At 35.9% G+C, this 18,444-nt stretch overlaps 1 protein-coding gene across 2 annotated transcripts in view; it reads left to right on the plus strand.

The window, feature by feature from the left end:
- LOC111058517 (zwei Ig domain protein zig-8) overlaps positions 1–18,144 on the plus strand; it is a 120,175-nt gene extending 102,031 nt beyond the window's left edge. Inside the window, exons 5-6 of one of the 2 annotated variants that reach the window (XM_039420465.1) lie at positions 11,144–11,312; positions 17,140–18,144. In XM_039420465.1, coding sequence (XP_039276399.1) covers positions 11,144–11,312; positions 17,140–17,240 — 270 coding nt within the window. In that variant the 3' untranslated portion in view covers positions 17,241–18,144. The remainder of the gene's footprint in view (positions 1–11,143; positions 11,313–17,139) is intronic. The other variant, XM_039420466.1, reaches the window with a different exon arrangement.
- The last annotated feature ends 300 nt before the right edge of the window (positions 18,145–18,444 follow it).

Consider the following 18,444-nt stretch of genomic DNA (forward strand, 5'->3'; position numbering starts at 1 on the left):
ATAATTAGTTCATGATGATCAGAATAACAAACAAATCTCAGCCGGAAATTTGTCCTTAGATTTTGACTTGGATCCCAATCACATTTGTATGACTCATGGATCAGCTGTGAATGAAAAACTTACTTGGAACAATAATTAGTTCATGATGATCAGAATAACAAACAAATCTCAGCCGGCTTCATCAAGCTCACCAAGACTAATGAACTTGGTCAAATAAGGTACACTTTACAACAAACGCACTGGAAATATAATGCTATAGCATAACTTACTTTCGGCTATTCCAGTCCACATGTAAATTGAACCCGTCTTGACTGTTTTCTAAAGCCTTGAACGAGCTTGGTGAAACCGTGCATAATAATTTCTGATAAATTGAATGAAAAAGACTAAGAAATTGTCAAAAAACCACTGATTTACTGATAATTAGAAAGACCGGTTTCGGTTATTACACCATTGTCAATCTCTGATAAACTAGTTTATCACTGTAAACTTGTTTATCAGAGATTGACAATGGTGTAATAACCGAACCCGGTCTTTCTAATTATCAATAAATCAGTGGTTTTTTGACAATTTCTTAGTCTTTTTCATTCAATATGAATAATCACCACAATATCAACTTCTCAAAAAACACAAAAAAAAAATTCTGATAAACTATAATCAGAGACAAATTAATCTTGAACAGTATCTTCACTCTATGCTATTATATCTCTCAAGGTACTAATGCAAGATTTCATGAATTTTAATTTTCCACATTCTCTTATCCATTCAATATAATTAAGTAGATTTAGAACTACTAACCAATGCTTGTGTCAACTGTATATTTCTGCTCCTTAACTCCTTCCTATATCATATTGCTTCATATTATATGAGACTTCCATATCTAGATTCTTCTGAATATCATCTATTTTCAAAAGAGACATGCTATTACGTTTTTATTATTCTCATGTTGTATCCACTGAAATAGATTTTTAATATCATTCAGTCTCTATAATACATACATATAGGCCTACTATTTACTCCGTCTCCAATCCAATATCCATTTCATTTATTATCTCATGGAAAATAGAATCCATCCACATCCATGTCTGAAGGAGATCTCAGGAGAAATCAAGTTCAGGTCATGGCAAACTGAATGCATTTCATACGAATTGTGGAATGTATAACAACACTACAATATTCATCATGATAACGATCAAAGTACAAAAGGAAGTGAGTCCTGTCTGGCTTAGATCTAGCAACAAAGTTTTAAGTTCTTATGAGAATAAATTTAGGGCCTTTGAAATATTTCTCGAGCAGCAAGGATATCAGACGGGATCAGCCCGTGGAAAATGTCAGAAATGAGAGCTCAGAAACAGCTTATTGTACTTTATTCATTGATGATTGTTAGGGAATCATTATAGAGTGATAATGGAACATTCTACGCATACGTATATTTCTATTTATACATTTTATATTTGAATTTTTAACTCACTCACCCTGTAGGAAATATTCATGAATGAAGTATTTGCGATATTTATGTGTGCACGGTTTATTTTGAAATCACAAACGTACTGCGAGCCCACTGAAATAAAATAGTAATTCCCTCGAGCTCAATGATGAATTATTATTTCGAGTTATTTTTCTGTTACCTGGGTTCTGGGTAGCTTTGAAAGAGAGCGAGAAGAAATGTGTCAATTATTTGGCAAGAATCAAAGCTAACAAGGCGAACTGCGCTCGGGTTGCGTGATGCTAGCACATTGCAAACTGTGCTCAGGAAGTGTGAAATTGCTCAGTTATAAATTGTTCTTCCCCAAATAACAGTATCTTGGCCAGCTTGCTTAACTTGAACAATATTCTCTTGTAGCATGAAATACCTACGTCACAAACGAAATGTGCTCATCCACCATGTAATTTACAGTGCAAAAATAGTGTTTTCCCTTACACCTTTCTTCTTTGAAATTAATTGTTCACCACTATATTATATTTTCAACCGCTTCATTGCTTCATTTATCATTGATAAATTATATTGATTCGAATAAGAACTTCTCTCAACATAAGATAATAACAATCAATATTATTCAAAATAATACTCGAATGTAAAGAGATAATATGATAATTATCTCCATTATTAATGTAAATTATATTGTCAGTGGGTAGAGAATAACTTTATTGAATGTTCAATCATAGAGAAAATGTAGCATGAATAGAATGTAGCATAACCCAACCCATGAAGAAAGCTTGTGCTTTCTTTTCTCTGTGGTTTAATTGAGTGAGAACTATTACCAACACTTCGCGAAAACTGAAATTTCCATTCAAGATTCATTCTGATTCTTCTAATCAGAAGCCTTACAATCTATATTTCTCTCTTATATCCGTTGAATCTCATTCTATAGAAGATTATCATTCAAAATTCATAGATAAAATAGTTTCACAATAATATATGTCAACTATTCTCTACATCACCTCAATAACATCAAGAATGCATAATTTTTCCAATCACTCTACATTCCAATTTATACAGGCTGCAAGTCAAGAACCGATACAGGCGAAACTTCAGAATTCGATAAGAGATAATCCGTTGTCGGAACAAAATTCAAATTAGTATGTACGAATTCGATTCCTCTTTACTTCGAACCCTTCCAAAGCCTCTTCCAACTCTTCATAACTCATCCGTTTCTGGCCTGGTTGATGTAAAAGTCTATTAGTATATAAATCCTCTTTGGGCTTGTTCAATTTGTCTTCTCAAAGCTTCGACGTCTTTGTGATACAGACTTCATAAGACCCTCAACTCCTAATGACTCTTTTCATTTCCTCTCCGATTTCTATCAATTCCTTTCCCTGTTGGCCTGTAATACTTCATCCCGACCCTATTCATTCGTTCAGGCCACCATGCTCAGCTTCTCCTTACCATCGACACACAACTTTCAAAAGAAGTTCGATCAATGCTCTGGTATTTCATGTTGGTCAAAATTGACTCGTCTCTTTTTGTATTTTTTTCACAGAGTAGAATCTTGATTACAATTCCAGAAAGTACACAACAAAAATTATAAAACTATGGTGAGATACGAAATAACTTGTCCTACCTTTGAACGTTGAACTTAAAATTAACTTCGAATCTTGAACGTGCAATATCTAGATTTAATCTTCTCTTCTCAGTTCAATATGGTGCAATTATTATGGATCTCAGCTTCAAGCTATAAACTCTTGCAATTTCTATAGAATGATCCCTATATACTCAAAATCAATTTCAAGTGCAAGATTTTGTATTGATTTTCAATTTCAAGTTTATGATAAGATTAATGTATTCTCAGGTGTTGCGTTGTGATTGTGAAAAGATTCTCAGCATAAAGAAATAGTTCAAATCTAGTCCAAAATCGGAAGGTTAAAGATGGAATTTCCTCTTCAAGAGAATAAGGATAACAGGTTGAAATGGCTTACAAAATACTCAGACTCATTGAAAATTATCTCACGATTTTCCCTTGAAAAACGATGTTCATCATTTTATATTCCACGCAATATTATTACGGCAAGAGCGCTAAATAAGCGTTTAAAAACTGGAAAGGGAGTAAAATATTATTAAATTTTTCATCTTTAGCATGCTGGATCGCAATCAGAAGCCCACGTTCAGAAGGATGATGAGAGTTAATCAGAAGGCAACTTCTCCAATTACGTTCGAAAACCAAGCCCCCGGCTGCAAGAGTCAAATAACGAGAAGCGAATAAGGGACCTGGATGATGGAACAAAAAAACAGTTCCTATCCATTGGTGACATTCACTTTGAATACGAGAAAATAAGGGACCTATTGTTATTGAATTCATTTCTCTCCAGTAATTGGATATTAATTGGTTCAGAAATTCACGCTCTAAATAATTCCTACGAGATTGTCAGACTGTTCTCGAACAGAATTCCAATAAATGATATTTTGATAATGCGGTATCTAATTGAGATAACTGAATAACAGTTATTCCTTTGAGTGTTTCTCAATGAGTATTTGTATTCAATACAATATTTGTTATAGTAAAAAGTTTGTATAAATATTTCGTCAATGTGACTATTTCTCACCATTCAGGGATGATATAATTATCAGTATGAAAGATATATAAGATAGAATATTAGTGAGCTCTGAATACAATTACGAATTATTAAAACAAAATTTATAGACTCATTATTCATTGATTATGGGCTGGAATGGAATTTCACAAAGGTTCTATGATTAAAATTCAACTCTGAACTCTCAACTTCCGAGTTATTTGAATTTTTGTGTTTATCATTTGATTTTATCCTATTATGAAATTTCCGGCAGTTCTGGGTTGGGTTCTGGGATGCAGTCATTATACTGGTCTTTGGGTCTAAAGCCCGATCTGGGGCATTTCTCATGTAAGACAATGAATTCATGCTTAGTACTAGATACGTAATTTACTCAGCTCAATCAGTAATCAAATAAATGAGACTATCCAGAGACTAATTTCAAGCACTTCATGGAACTTAACATTCTAAATAGGCCAATTCAGTAATACGATTATTTCCTACACTGGGGGAACACCCGACATCGTTCAGAAATCAAGATTCTGAGCCCCTTCAATGAGAGCCTTTTCCAATGTATCGATACGATCTGTTTGCTCCTCCAGTGTTTCAGTGCTGTTGAAGTAGCATAGTCATGTGCTATCGCAACCCTTCAGAAGATCGTTGATTCCAAGCAACAGTTTTCTTGTAGGGCGATGGTATTCGGGAAGTTTTGCTGAGTGGAGCGAGATAGGAGACTGAGTTCGTTCTGACGCCTGCTATCGATTGGGATGTGGGCGGGGGGTCAGAGAGGGGCCCCGTGATGAGGGGTAACTCAAGGCGAGAGGGGTGTCGGGCAAGCAGAACCTGGCAAACGAAGCGAATTGTAAATTGCACTAAGTCGGCGATAACAGTTAATGGGTAGAATGTAGCAATGCCACCGACCAAGGCGAATAACACTTGACCCTGCTTTGAGCACGAGAGCTCTGTTCTCTCAATAAATTGTTTGACGTTCAAAGAGGAGAGGATGCACAATTTCCCCGGACCGGTCTTATTATATTGAGTCTCTCAAAAAGACAGAGACATTCGGCATTGTTATCATCGCTTCAAATGGGAATGGAATTGCTAACATTATTGCTACAACTGAGTTTGAGTCTATGGACTGTGAAATTTCGCATTGACAATTGATGCGTCTCCATCCCATTTCGTTTGTCGTTTCCTTCTCAACATTCTTGGCTTTCAAAGACACATCAGTGATAATATGATGATTGTTGTTATTATCATTACTACAAAACATTGTAACATGATAGCTGAATACATAAGAATATGAGCACTCAATTTCGATTTGCTATTACATGTTATTGGAATAATAAATTACAGCAACAGAAATACCATAATTTATTTTTTTCAATATCAACAATTCCATTGTTAATATGTAAATCACAATGATATTTTTCAAATTCCAGCTCTGCCACGAAATATCTATATATTGCAGAAATATTGAGAGCCTGCTTCACACAGATTGAATGTTTGATGTATGTCATGTTTATTATTATTTGAGGTTATTTGACCTGTAGTCATTTGATTTGTAGTGGGTTATTCAAGAATGATGAATTTCAAACTAGTTCAATGAATGAGTACTGAAAGAAAAACACAAAGAGTAGAAATATCTCAAATGTAGTACTCATGAAACAGAAGCAATCGTGAGAATGATTTAGGAGGCCAGTTTCGATCTCCAGCAAGAGAATGTGTGAGTTGTCGTATGACACAGGCATTGTGCCAATGCAGACGTGGCTGATTATCAGTCACCAGAGCAGTTAGCACCGATGACATCAGATCCCATCAACAGAGCTTTTCCGAGGCTCGCAACGCATCAGTTGGCAGATTGTTGTCTATGCTGCCATGCACGGACAGATAATATTCTATCGAATCGGAGTAGACCTTTCAACGGGTGCTTCAGAGCTCGGCTCCGATCATTCCCGTGTCTGATGGCTGCAATTTAGTAGACGTCATCGATCCCAACCCATGCAATGTGAACCCTTTGAGTACCTAACACTTCTGTTATTCTCCTTCAACAGCCAGCAACTGATATTTTCCATATCAGTTGTCAACATTGACATTGAACTTTCCTGAATCTACAATATTTTCTTTCATAGTGACCAAGTGGATCATCTGTTATTCTTTCAAATCAGAAAAGTGGAGGTAAAAATTGAGGTCTTATCCATGACAACAAAACGTATGCGAAGGACTCAAGTGTTGCGAAACCGGATTTCTCTTGCTAGTATAGTTACTTTATCATATACGAATTTAATTCTATAATACATAACGTTCTATTATATAATGACCATATTAGGCTAGTTTTGGTAGGAAACCCATTATCAATGGGTCTTTCTATTCCACTCGATTGACATGTATAAGAGAAACATGGTGTCTCCAAACTTGGTGTGTCCATGACATCTCCCAGCTACCGTTTTAATGATAATAAAGCAGACACTTTACATATTGTATTACACATCATGACGGTGTTATCTATCAGGCTCTGATAGCACGCATCCAAATGATAATTCATCTCTACCCATCCACACCGTGAATGAATGAATACAGTGAATTGAAATGCTATATTCTCACTTGATAGGAGAGTCTAGTCAATATTGTAACATGATAATATAAATCTGCAGTGAGATGAGAACGAACGTGATTCTTTTAGCAAGAGTCCACTTACAAAACTTTTTAATAGGCTAGGAGTGTGCCACGCATCACCGATAAAAATCGGGTTGCATGGGGGTGTAACGATCTGGCCTGCACAATAACCAAAACAAAGGGTTGTTGGTTGGTCTCTCTTTGCCGCTACTGCGTCCTCTTGCTCTTCAGTCAGTGTCAGCCGCGTCATTGCTCTCTCGTTTGCTCGTTGGCCCGCGGCTGTTGATATTGATTCCCAGAGCGGACCACCTTCCCCTCGGTGATTCCCCCACCAATCCCATCCCATCGCTCTGCTCCAATTTGCACACTTCAACTGAATAGTCGTCGTCACTTCAATCTTGCCACTGAAGCCATTCCTCATCAATTCACTCAGGATAAGAGTGGCTTCCGTCTTCAATTTCTCACTAACGATCCTTAAAATTACTCCGAAACTTGGATGCGGGCGACCCCATTGTTATTCCACCGGGAGCATCTCATTGATCAAATTATTACTTCCAAGGCAAACTTTTCAATCGATAATGTAAATGACAACTGATATGCCTGTGAGTCAAGTCGAGATGAGGAGACGTGGACCCAGTCAGCCACTTGAAAAAGGAATCAAGAGCTGATCACAACAATCTTGTTTCTCATTGATGAGGGATTACAATGAGTCTTGAGGATTCAATTCCTCAACAATAGCACCTTTTTCGAAGCAACGAGGCATTCTTGAGAATGAAACTTATTTTCATTATCATCGACGTTTTTCATTTCTTCTTTTAGTTGAGTGAACTGCTGTTGTGAATGGATGAAGCAAGTCATCCGTCATTAGTCAAATTGGATTACACTTTCTTGCTACATTGTGCAAAGAAAAATTCCTTGTGAAATTATAAAGGAACTACGTACACACAGGCTTCTGAGTTGAGGATAAGAAAACCTAGTACGATATAAGCCAAACTAACAATTTTTTAGCATCGATATAACTCTTGAAGAAATAGAACATAAAAATTCAAGTACCTTTTTTCAAAATTGTTCACCTTTTGTTGGCAAACAATTTAAAAAAGGAAAACATAGATTTTTATTTTGTATCTCTATTCAAGAGTAGGTTAACGAGAAAAGACTCTTGAAGAAACCTTTTTTACATCAAATATTATTAGATACAAATAAAATTTACTAAATATATATAGTTAGGCGGATGGCGGAGACATTGACAGAATGTTATTGCATTTATTTTGTGCTGATTATGATGTCAGTAAAACTTCTAGCAAGTATTTCGTCGCAGAGGAATCAATGAAATAGATTTATTCATATTCAAGTTCATTGTCATTGCCGATAAGACAGTTATAATACCTCAATCATAAAACATAGGATTGTATATGAATAAAGAGAAGGGTTCACATATTATGAGCATAATCAGTTCTGTTTTCCAACAACATAGATTCCTGTACGTAATGTTCCGATTGTAAGGAGGAGGGTTCAAAGGGATATTCAGAGAAGGAGTCCATCCAAGGAAACTTTTTAAAATTGGCCTCAAAAAAGGTGTTTCACAGCTTTTTGGGAGCATGGGAAGATTTAGGAATGTATCAATTATTTGTTAACACTATAGAAAATCCAAGACCTACAAGACTCGGCTACATCATTGATAAGAGTTCAAAAGTTATTTATCTGGACAGTTTAGTAATTTTTCAATGGTATTAAACTCAAAAAAAGCTTCATTCTTGTCACAGAACACCGAACGGTAGACATTTATAATTTGCAGTTCTGTCCCAAGAGTTACGGCGAACTGGCGCGTATCGTCACAGCATAATAAAGAGAAAACATTCAACAGAGAAAAAATAATATAAAATTATTGCAATGTTGATCTGTTTGGCTTGTTTTGTCATCCATTCAGGCTTGTATGATAGTATCTTAGTTGTTAGTGAGTGAAGAGTGTATTTTCCCATCACGGGAATAAAAGGATGATAAATATTCATGTTTCGATAAAGCGAATAGATTTATTAGTAAATCTTGACATGAAGCGAAAGTTTCTTCTCAGTTTGAATTGACAAAAGGAGCATTGTATTCCTAACAAATCGAAAAACTTTCCACAGAACTCAGAATACTCCAGAAGTTGGTTACTTTCGAAAGAATTTGACGCTAGGTTTTTATTTCAAAGTATAAGCTTCAATCGCGTTTGACATCTCTCCAGCGTTACAGGAGCAACTCTGGTAGAGCTAGGCTACTGAACAGAGTGGCTTATTCTCGTGGGAGTCGAGTGTCATGTTAGTGGATCATAGGATTTTCCAATTTCCATTGTTCGTTGTATATTCCGAGTTTGATTACTATGGCACGAGCATTTATCACTGGCAAACCCTCTTGAGAGATGAAAACGAATATCATCCATTAGCTAGAATTAATCTAACTTTGTTGGTTTGTGGAAGTGAAACACTAGCGTTTGATTATTCAATTGAGCATGTATAACTTCTTGGGGCTTCATCCTGTTGAAAATTCCTCTCTGTTTCAAGGACTTGCATCTATTACTTGATATTATTATTGCATGATCCTGAACCAGTTTCCAAAACACTGATTACATCTAGATTTATAGGTTGAATTGAAGAAAAATCTAAAGCTTTGATAGTCCACATAAGATGGACTCAATAGATTTAATGTTCTATAAACGAATGGAACGGACCTTAGTCTTTCTAATTCAGAAAGATATCAGACAAAAATCTCTTATGAATAATAAAAGATTTGTTGGAAGATCATCGGAATTCTGAAACACAAAATGTTTGCTCACACTTGGAAGACCTTGCTGGAGCTTGCCTACTAGTGTTTCAATATCATAAATTTAAGCTTGAATTTTTTGATAGGCACCTACTGAAAAACCTTCGGGTTTAGTGGGACCTCCAATGTAAATATTTTGTTCAATAAAACTTGATAGATTGATTGATTACTATTCAGTTTGATATGAGAAAACTATTTTTGGCATCAGAAACTATAAGATTCAGTAGACTGCTAGAATGACTATAATTTCAATCACCACATTCCCCATTCATTTTCAATCTGAAATGATAATGTTGGATTTGTTGTAGTTACAACATATCACCTTGAACTGGTCTTGTTAGGAAATCATATAATGGAAAATTAATTGATGTATTCCATATTACAGCAATGATTCCAATCATTTCATGATCTGTTTATCATATCAAGTAAAAATGCTTCAACATTTGAAGTGAATTACTTCATGGGAAACATGTATTTTCATCCGGAGAGCAGATGAGTTTAGTCGGGATCACATCAAAGCGGAGTTTATCATTATAAAGTTTTCAAGCTCATGCGGGAAACAAGGAGATTCAAGCCTGCGTGATCATAGCGCAACATGATTATCATAGAGTTTATCTGTCACATAGCGATGGAGATAATGTTTGATGTAATGAAGTTCCAGTACTCCATTGTTGAAGCCTTTGTCGATCCTTTTTTAATGAAGTAACTCACGTGCAGCCTACATGATAGCAGTCATTAAAACTGTTGCTCTTCTGGCCTGAAACGAGAATTTGTTCCTATATCAGGATGCATGTGTAACATATAATACACATTCCAACATCACTATTGAATTTATGATCATCGATAGCATGACTATCGCGATGATCAAAATAATAATAATATCGTGTGACCTGGCTGGCTCAGGTCTGGTTTCAGAGTTTTCAGGTCGCAACCGATCAATTTCAGGGCCTCTGACATGACCCAACGACTGCTATTTAGGCAGCCGTGACCGACGGCTTAACGTGTCTATCCGAACCCGGCAGTGACCCGAGAAAAATATCTTACCCGGGCTGGGATTCGAACCCGGGCCTTTGGATTACAAAGCCAGCATCTAAACCACTCGACTACGGCCACTCCTGATCATTTTATTGATGATCATAATCATTGTATTATTCAATTTCAATTCTTATTGATAATGATAACGTTAGAACAGCAGGACTACGTTATCTTTGATGGTAATCAATGATATTAACAATAATGATCTTGTTATTCAATAAGTATTTCTCACAAGCAGGTAAAACTTAACAAACTGAAAACTTGACCGAGTGGAGTGTTTGAAATAGGCCTATAACCATCCTCGGCTAATCAAATATCTATGAGCAAAACTTCAAGTTCATCAGTCTAGTATTTCAGACGTGATGATGCGTCAAACATAGTTTTCCTATCCGGTACGTGTATAAGTCAGTTCTTTCCTTTATTATTATGGTACAGATTATTGATGTGTTTTCAACTCTGCTTTTGGGGAAGAATGGACTGTGCTCATCAATCCCTTATCTCTGAGAATATTGTTCCTGAGAAATTGTGAAAAGGGAAAGGTGGATCGCCAAACCTGGAAGGTTATGAGCCTCTAGCTTAGAACATTCTTTTGCTCGGAAAATTTCTAATATATCTAGGAGATCAATCACGATATTTTTAATTACAATATACTAATATTTTGTTAAAATCATTCATTTTCCATGTTTTCTAGGAGATCAACTACGACTCTCCACGCGGGGGCGTGAGCGTGATAACGGAGAAGGGAGACATGACGACGAGCTACTTGCTGATTCAGCGCGCCCAGGCGGCCGACTCCGGCAAGTACACGTGCAACCCGTCCAACGCCAACTCCAAGACTGTAGTCGTGCACGTGCTTAATGGTAACAGATTACGATTCCTATTATCTTGCACCCAAATGCCCGCTTTAATAGGTGCCACACACCTTAAGTGAATAATAATTCCTGAAACGAGTTTTGCAGTTTGCTCAGTGACTTGAATAAGTTAGCCTGTTAAATGGAATACAGTGGTAAAGTGTCCCTCTCATAAATTACCACTTGTTAATGTTGTACTTATCATCATTCTGATTTAACCAATCAGTGAACATGCTTTGTTTTGAGTAAGAAATTTGAATGAGATTGTAGATTTGTTTAATGATTCGCAATTATATTATTTTTCATGGAGTGACTGGATTCTTAATGATCGACAAGTCAATTTTCAACTCCATTATTTCTCACGGAGTGGTTGTATGGTCAACTCATGTCGATTTGAAGTTTTCAGTTGAAGCGGTTATTAAGATGTCGGGAAAATAAGTTGGAACATTGGTTTCCAAACTGAAAAGTCAACTCGATAAATTATTAGAAGAGTTGACATAGAATTTGTTTTGGAGATGAAATACCAATTAATTACTTTCTGACATCTGCACATGTGACATATTTTTTATGAAACTACGAGTACTAAATTTACTGAATGTACCACATTAAACCATGTACCACGTGTACCCTATTACATGAAGAATTCCTAGGGCTGGTCACTCTGTGAATTCCAGAAATGGTATAAGGCTAGCCACTAATGAGAGGAAGTGCATGTTGAACATGTATGCACACACACATATCGTCATACATTGTTGTCATCACAGCGAAAGGCTTCGAACAGAATTTTATTTGAGGTTTGGTTTCTGTATCTACGATTTTTTTTCTACTTCGCTGCTCTATTTGAGGTTGAATTAGTTCTGTACCATTAAAATTAATTTTTAATTGTCCAGTATATTATTTAAGGTCATTGGGTGTTTATATCATGCTAGAAGCTACTGCCAAAAAGCTGTTTCTTGTCTGAAGCCAAGCTAAACATGCATGGTGAGCAAGTGTGAAGCTAATTAAAAAACATACATGATGAGCAAGTGTGTACACATGTTCATCATGATACACCCATGTTCTTTATGCATGCCCTGTCGTTGATGGCCAGCCTCATGCACTAACCGATCTCAATAGTAGTCAAATCTGCAATCTCGTAGAAATCATCCCGAAACCTGTTATTTATCTTATCTGATAATGAATCCATAGAAGGGAAGAGTTGGTTATGACAATGCATAATAAAAAATGTTAACAGCAAGTTCTTCTAAGTTCAATTTATTGAAGAATTATTTATTATAACTGCGTTCAAAGTTTCATCTTTTGAACGTTTCATAACCAAATCAAGTCTATGAGGAAGCTTTAAATAACGGCATTCTTGGAAGGAATTTTCTTGTTAATGGTGGAACTGTTCAACTTTTACAAACGTAGCCTAATAGGAATGTAGTTGAAATCTGGAGATATTGTCATTGTGACATGAAATACTCTGATGGAACCAATTACTTGGGTCGTTGATACAATACTCAGAAAAGCTTTTTTGTAAAAGGGACTTGATGCTGGGAAAAATTAAATGAGCTGAGGTATTTATTCTCCGAAAAACAAAAAATGCAGGTGGAAACTGTGATTCTTGGAAGGAAATACTTTGTGAATGAAAAATCATAATTTAATACTACAATCATGAAAGAACTCTCTTTTCTTCACAATGCTAACGTAATCAGAATACAATTTGCACAGCTGTGCTAATATATTAAACTAGCCGTCAGGCTCGCTTCGCTCGCCATATCCGTCTAGCCGGGGGGCTCCGCCCCCTAGACCACCGTCTGGATCGTTCAGGAATGAGAACAGCAGGCTCGCTTCGCTCGCCTGCATTTTTCATTTGAGCATTTTTATCATATGTTAGGAGAATCCAGTCGGGGGTCCAGACTAAACGTCTTGCTAAACAGATATGGCGAGCGAAGGGAGCCTGACGGCTAGTAATATAATATTCCCAGGATTGAAGTAGCAGTGCCCAATCAAAATTAAATCTTCAACTTGGTGCCAACCTAACAAAGTCAACTCAACTTAATGCCAACCTGACAAAATTATTAATTTAGTTGCCAGTTAACAACTGTTTCGAAGAGGTACTCTAGATTATAGTTCTACTAGCCGTCAGGCTCGCTTCGCACGCCATATCCGTCTAGCCAGGGGGCTCCGCCCCCTGGACCCCCGACTGGATCATTCAAGAATGAGATCAGCAGGCTCCCTTCGCTCGCCTGCATTTCTCATTTGGGCATTTTTATCATATGTTAGGACAATCCAGTCGGGGGTCCAGACTAAACGGCTGGCTAAACGGATATGGCGAGCGAAGCGATCCTGACTGCTAGTAATATAATATTCCCAGGATTGAAGTAGCAGTGCCCAATCAATTTTTCCGCGATAAATGCATAATCTTCAACTTGGTGCCAACCTAACAAAGTCAACTCAACTTAATGCCAACCTGACAAAATTATTAATTTAGATGCCAGTTAAAAACTGTTTCGAAGAGGTACTCTATCTAGATTATAGTTCTATAGTAACATATGATATGGAAATTTCAATTATAATTAAGAGATTGGGAGAAGAAGAATATACATGCTAAAAGACGAACTTTAAACCCTTAAAAACAAAACTTAGAGTTAGAATATTACCAAAAGATTTCTTAGTGCGCCTCTAAAGGGCCAACTGAACATACCTATCAAATTTGAACGTTTTTGGTCCGGTAGATTTTTAGTTATGCGAGTGAGTGAGTGAGTGAGTCAGTCAGTCAGTCAGTGAGTGAGTGCTGCCATTTCGCTTTTATATATATAGATAGTAACATAATGATATGGAAATTACAATTATAATTAAGAGATTGGGAGAAGAAGAATATACATGCTAAAAGACGAACTTTAAACCCTAAAAACAACCCTTAGAGTTAAAATATTGCCAAAAGATTTCCAAGTGCGCCTCTAAAGGGCCAACTGAACATACTTACCAAATTTGAACGTTTTTGGTCCGGTAGATTTTTAGTTATGCTAGTGAGTGAGTAAGTGAATGAGTCAGTCAGTCAGTCAGTCAGTCAGTGAGTGCTATTCCGCTTTTATATATAAAGATTCAGTGCGAAATATAGCGCGTTCATTTCCTCTTCGCTTGAATTGAATTTCTATCGGATTGTGATACATCCTCACTCAATATTCATATTAATATTCATGCATAATCACTGAAAATTCAAAATATTAAAACATACTTTTCCGCGGATGGTGCACCAGGAGTGAGATTCTGTTAATGTGAATTGGGGAATATTAGGCAGATCTAATGTGGGCAACCTTCTCTAATAGAGAAGGCTGATCGATGAAAAAAAAATGAACTTGCTCTTTTATGTATAGCATCTTAGTTCTGTTTTTTTCAATTCATCAGTAGAGAGAAAGCTCTATATTAAAACGTTCATCCAGCAATACTCAACTTTATCAGCCTTATGATCCTGCTACAATCCAAATCACTTCATTAGAAACAACTGTGAGTCAAAGACTGAAATAGATTTTCGATCTCAACGTAACGTTTAAAGGCTACATTCATAGTCACCTCGTATAGTTCACGATAGTGTGGGAATAGCTTCAAAATACGTCATTGTACAAATTAGAATTTAACTCAATAAGCATATTTCTCAACAAAGTTATATATTACATTTCACATACAATTATCATGCTAATTAATTCGGAAGGTTCAACTTCAATACCAATGTTATTTAGTGAATTTGTTTAATTAATCACATTCTCTCCTTCCGTGATGTATATGCATCTATTCATTATGAAGCTTATTAATCAAACCACTATTTGTAACCTAAATTTTCACTACGGAAGCAGCTTCAATTGTTAACTACTTACTATGTTGAACTAGTAGTGTGAAACTCAAGTTGTTTAAATGCTATCTCTTGTAGTAATCTATACGTAATACTCAACCTATCATTTGAGTCGGAGTTCAAACTGTTCGGGAATTCTGCTATTCACTCAAAGACAGTAACTAATGCTGTAATCTTGTAGACTCTCATTGGTTGGAATTGAATCGTTGTTCCCCAATAGCTCCATGGAACAAAGCATGAGAGACTGCGCCGCTACTCTGAATTAGCGATGAACTTGCTATTCACATTGAATACATTAAGCTTGCAATTCAGATTTTCCAATACCAATCGATGAGGATTTTGATCTTCAATTCCAAAGGGATTGGAATAGAATAGGTTTTATTGATCAACAGATATATACATGGATCTTGTCAGTAGGTACGCAGAGATATGTCAGGTACAAAGGTAGAGAAAACATAAAACAATGTCAGACAACATAACAAAATATCAGATAACATGAAACAAAACTTCAGATTACATCAAGGTACCTAGAATACATTCTAGGTACATTGAATAACATTAAATTTGCGTGGAGACAATGGTATGGAACTAGTGTTTCATAGATCATATGCTTCCAAAACCAGTTCCACTGAAAATTAAGTATCATACCTGATTAATCATATTGTCTTTAGTTAGGCCTATTTTTCTATTCACAATCACGTATGTGGGATATCTTTATGAGCGAGTATTATACGACAACATTGGCTTTTCTGGTCAGATAATTCACAAATCTATAAGGTCAGCATAGCAGAAAAAGTAACACAGTGAATATTATTGATGATTTAATTTGTGGAAGCCCTAGATAAAGAGCGAGCAGCGTGAACGCTTTTAGGAAAATGAACCAAGCTGTAAAATCTACAACTACTCATTCTAACTGATTCGAATCTCGAGGGATGTGTCAGTTGCATGCCATTCGTGTTTGATGCTCTGGAGAATGAGAAATGACAGAACTGTGCCATGATGTATACGATATATACATCAGTTCAGTGCAAAAATATACAGTTGAGTGACGAAAAATGCGAAGTGTGGCGGTAGCATGGCGTCGTCAGCAATGTTGTTAAATTACCAGCAACTGCATGCAGTTTAAAAAACGTGTCACCTCTTGACACAGCTGGGCCAATTGCCACGCAATGACGATCATTTGTCATGCTAGTCGTCTCCATGCATCAACAAATTACTCTTTTTCCGAGTCTGTTGAGACCAGAAAAAGCACACAGTTATTGCAAACGCTGCAAATTTTGATCAGATCACTCTAGTTCAATAACGAGTAAAATGGTAGTAGGCTTGAACTACCTGAGCTATCACAAAACTCTTATCTCGAGATCTCGATGGAATTCTGGACTCCTGGATGTGGCTGGAGTTGGAAGTCGTGTCTTACCAGGAATATTTGAGAAAATTATAATGATTTGATAAAAAAAGATGGGACACACAAAATTCATTGTAAGGTGGCGCACTTTGGGATAAGAATATGGAGACTTTGTATTCTATCAACTACCAGAATGAAAAATCATCACATACGAACAAATATGAAAAAATACAAAAACAGATTGATAAAATCATTCATTCATCGAATTCAATATTGTCAGACAATCGTATCAATCCATAGAGCTCACTACAATAATTTCTGTTGGAAGATGCCCCAAAGTAGTCGTTAGTTGTTGGTAGGTTGGTAGACTTGAATATTGGAGTGAGCTATGCTTTTCAATAACTTATTGACACCACACTCATTGCGATATCATGCAGAATATTTTGATGTGATATTGAAATAGGTGATTCCCATCAAAGTGTGAATTTCTGATACGATGATAATTTAATCAATTATTCACATCTTCTTCTTCCATGATTATAAATGCATCCATTCATTGAGGATTAAGCTAAAATTTCCTAACGAAATGGTATACTTTTGTTAGACTATTATTGTAGCGAGATGTGACTGTTGTCTTTAGATTTTGTCGTCTGTTCCAGGAGAGCACCCAGCAGCAATGCAACACGGTGGTCAGCTTCGCCTACAGAATCCTATGAGTGTTTTCATCATCAGTGCCACAGTCATCCTTTTAGGCTCGTGAGTGTAATGCTGAAGAAATGACATGAGTTCGACTGTTATTGACTCTGTAAATACTGTAAGAATGTTGTTTTTCAAGAGAAATTATTGTTGATGGAACTGATAAAATGTGTGATGAAACTCTTTGTACTTCGGATAATCAGTGTGAATAGTCTACCCACGACTCACTTTCTCACAATATAATAAAAGTGTTGATGTGGAAAATCGTAATCTATCTTCATCACTTGTTTAGACAGGAACAATGATCAAAATAATCACCAAATTTCTTATTTCAAAGGGATGAATTTACTGAATCAACTTAAAATTAATATTAGTATCCCAATATCTATAAAGCTACTCCATGAATGTAGCTTCATCACAATTTATTATCAACCATATTGATGACTAATGTATTCCAGCATTGAAAAAATTGAGATCCCATAAGAATTTGTAGAAGTGATATTTTTCTATTCCTCAAGTAAATCAGTAGCAGTGGTCATCGTAACCTGTGATCTGTAACAGATATCTCATAAAAGTAATTCTTGTATTGGTTTAAATGTTAGATTTTCATTTCAAAGTGGAGGTTACAGAATTTGAAAATGTCTTATTGTTAACAGTATCATAATAATCGCAATAGTGGAGATGTACTATTATCCACGATTTGGAGCTCATGATCAATGTTATGTAATGTTAAATTCTTGTACTATTTAAATACCTATACCATGTAAATAATGACAAGACTTAGTGATTTAATCCAGACAGTAATAAGTAATGCTCTGTATTTTGATGGAAGTACCTATATGAGAATGAGTACTTTATCGTACATAAGGTAAGTTGTATAGCAATTAACCTTCGAATCCAATATCTGAAAAGTGATTCTCTATTGTTAATGTTCCCTTTCCAAATAAAAATTGAGATTATTATTTGTTTTTCTTGTTGAGATTTTATTCCATCCCGAATGATCCAGGACTCTCAGTCCACTTTTTACAGTTGAGTCTTCAAAATAACATTACAATCATTGCAATTATTAGATTCTTCCTTCAACCAAGAATGAAGGAGTTCTGAGAAACCATTGTTGATAAAATGTGATTTCAAGAAATTGGAAACTGAAGAGGAATGCATTGAGAAATTATATATTGATGTTTAAATGCATTATGATTTCATTTCTATCCAGATAAATATGTCTCATAGTTTTTGGGAATGAAAAGAACATTGAATTTGACGAAATT

Source organism: Nilaparvata lugens, chromosome 2 (genome assembly GCF_014356525.2).
Source record: "Nilaparvata lugens isolate BPH chromosome 2, ASM1435652v1, whole genome shotgun sequence".
Taxonomy (NCBI): Eukaryota; Metazoa; Arthropoda; class Insecta; order Hemiptera; family Delphacidae; genus Nilaparvata; species Nilaparvata lugens.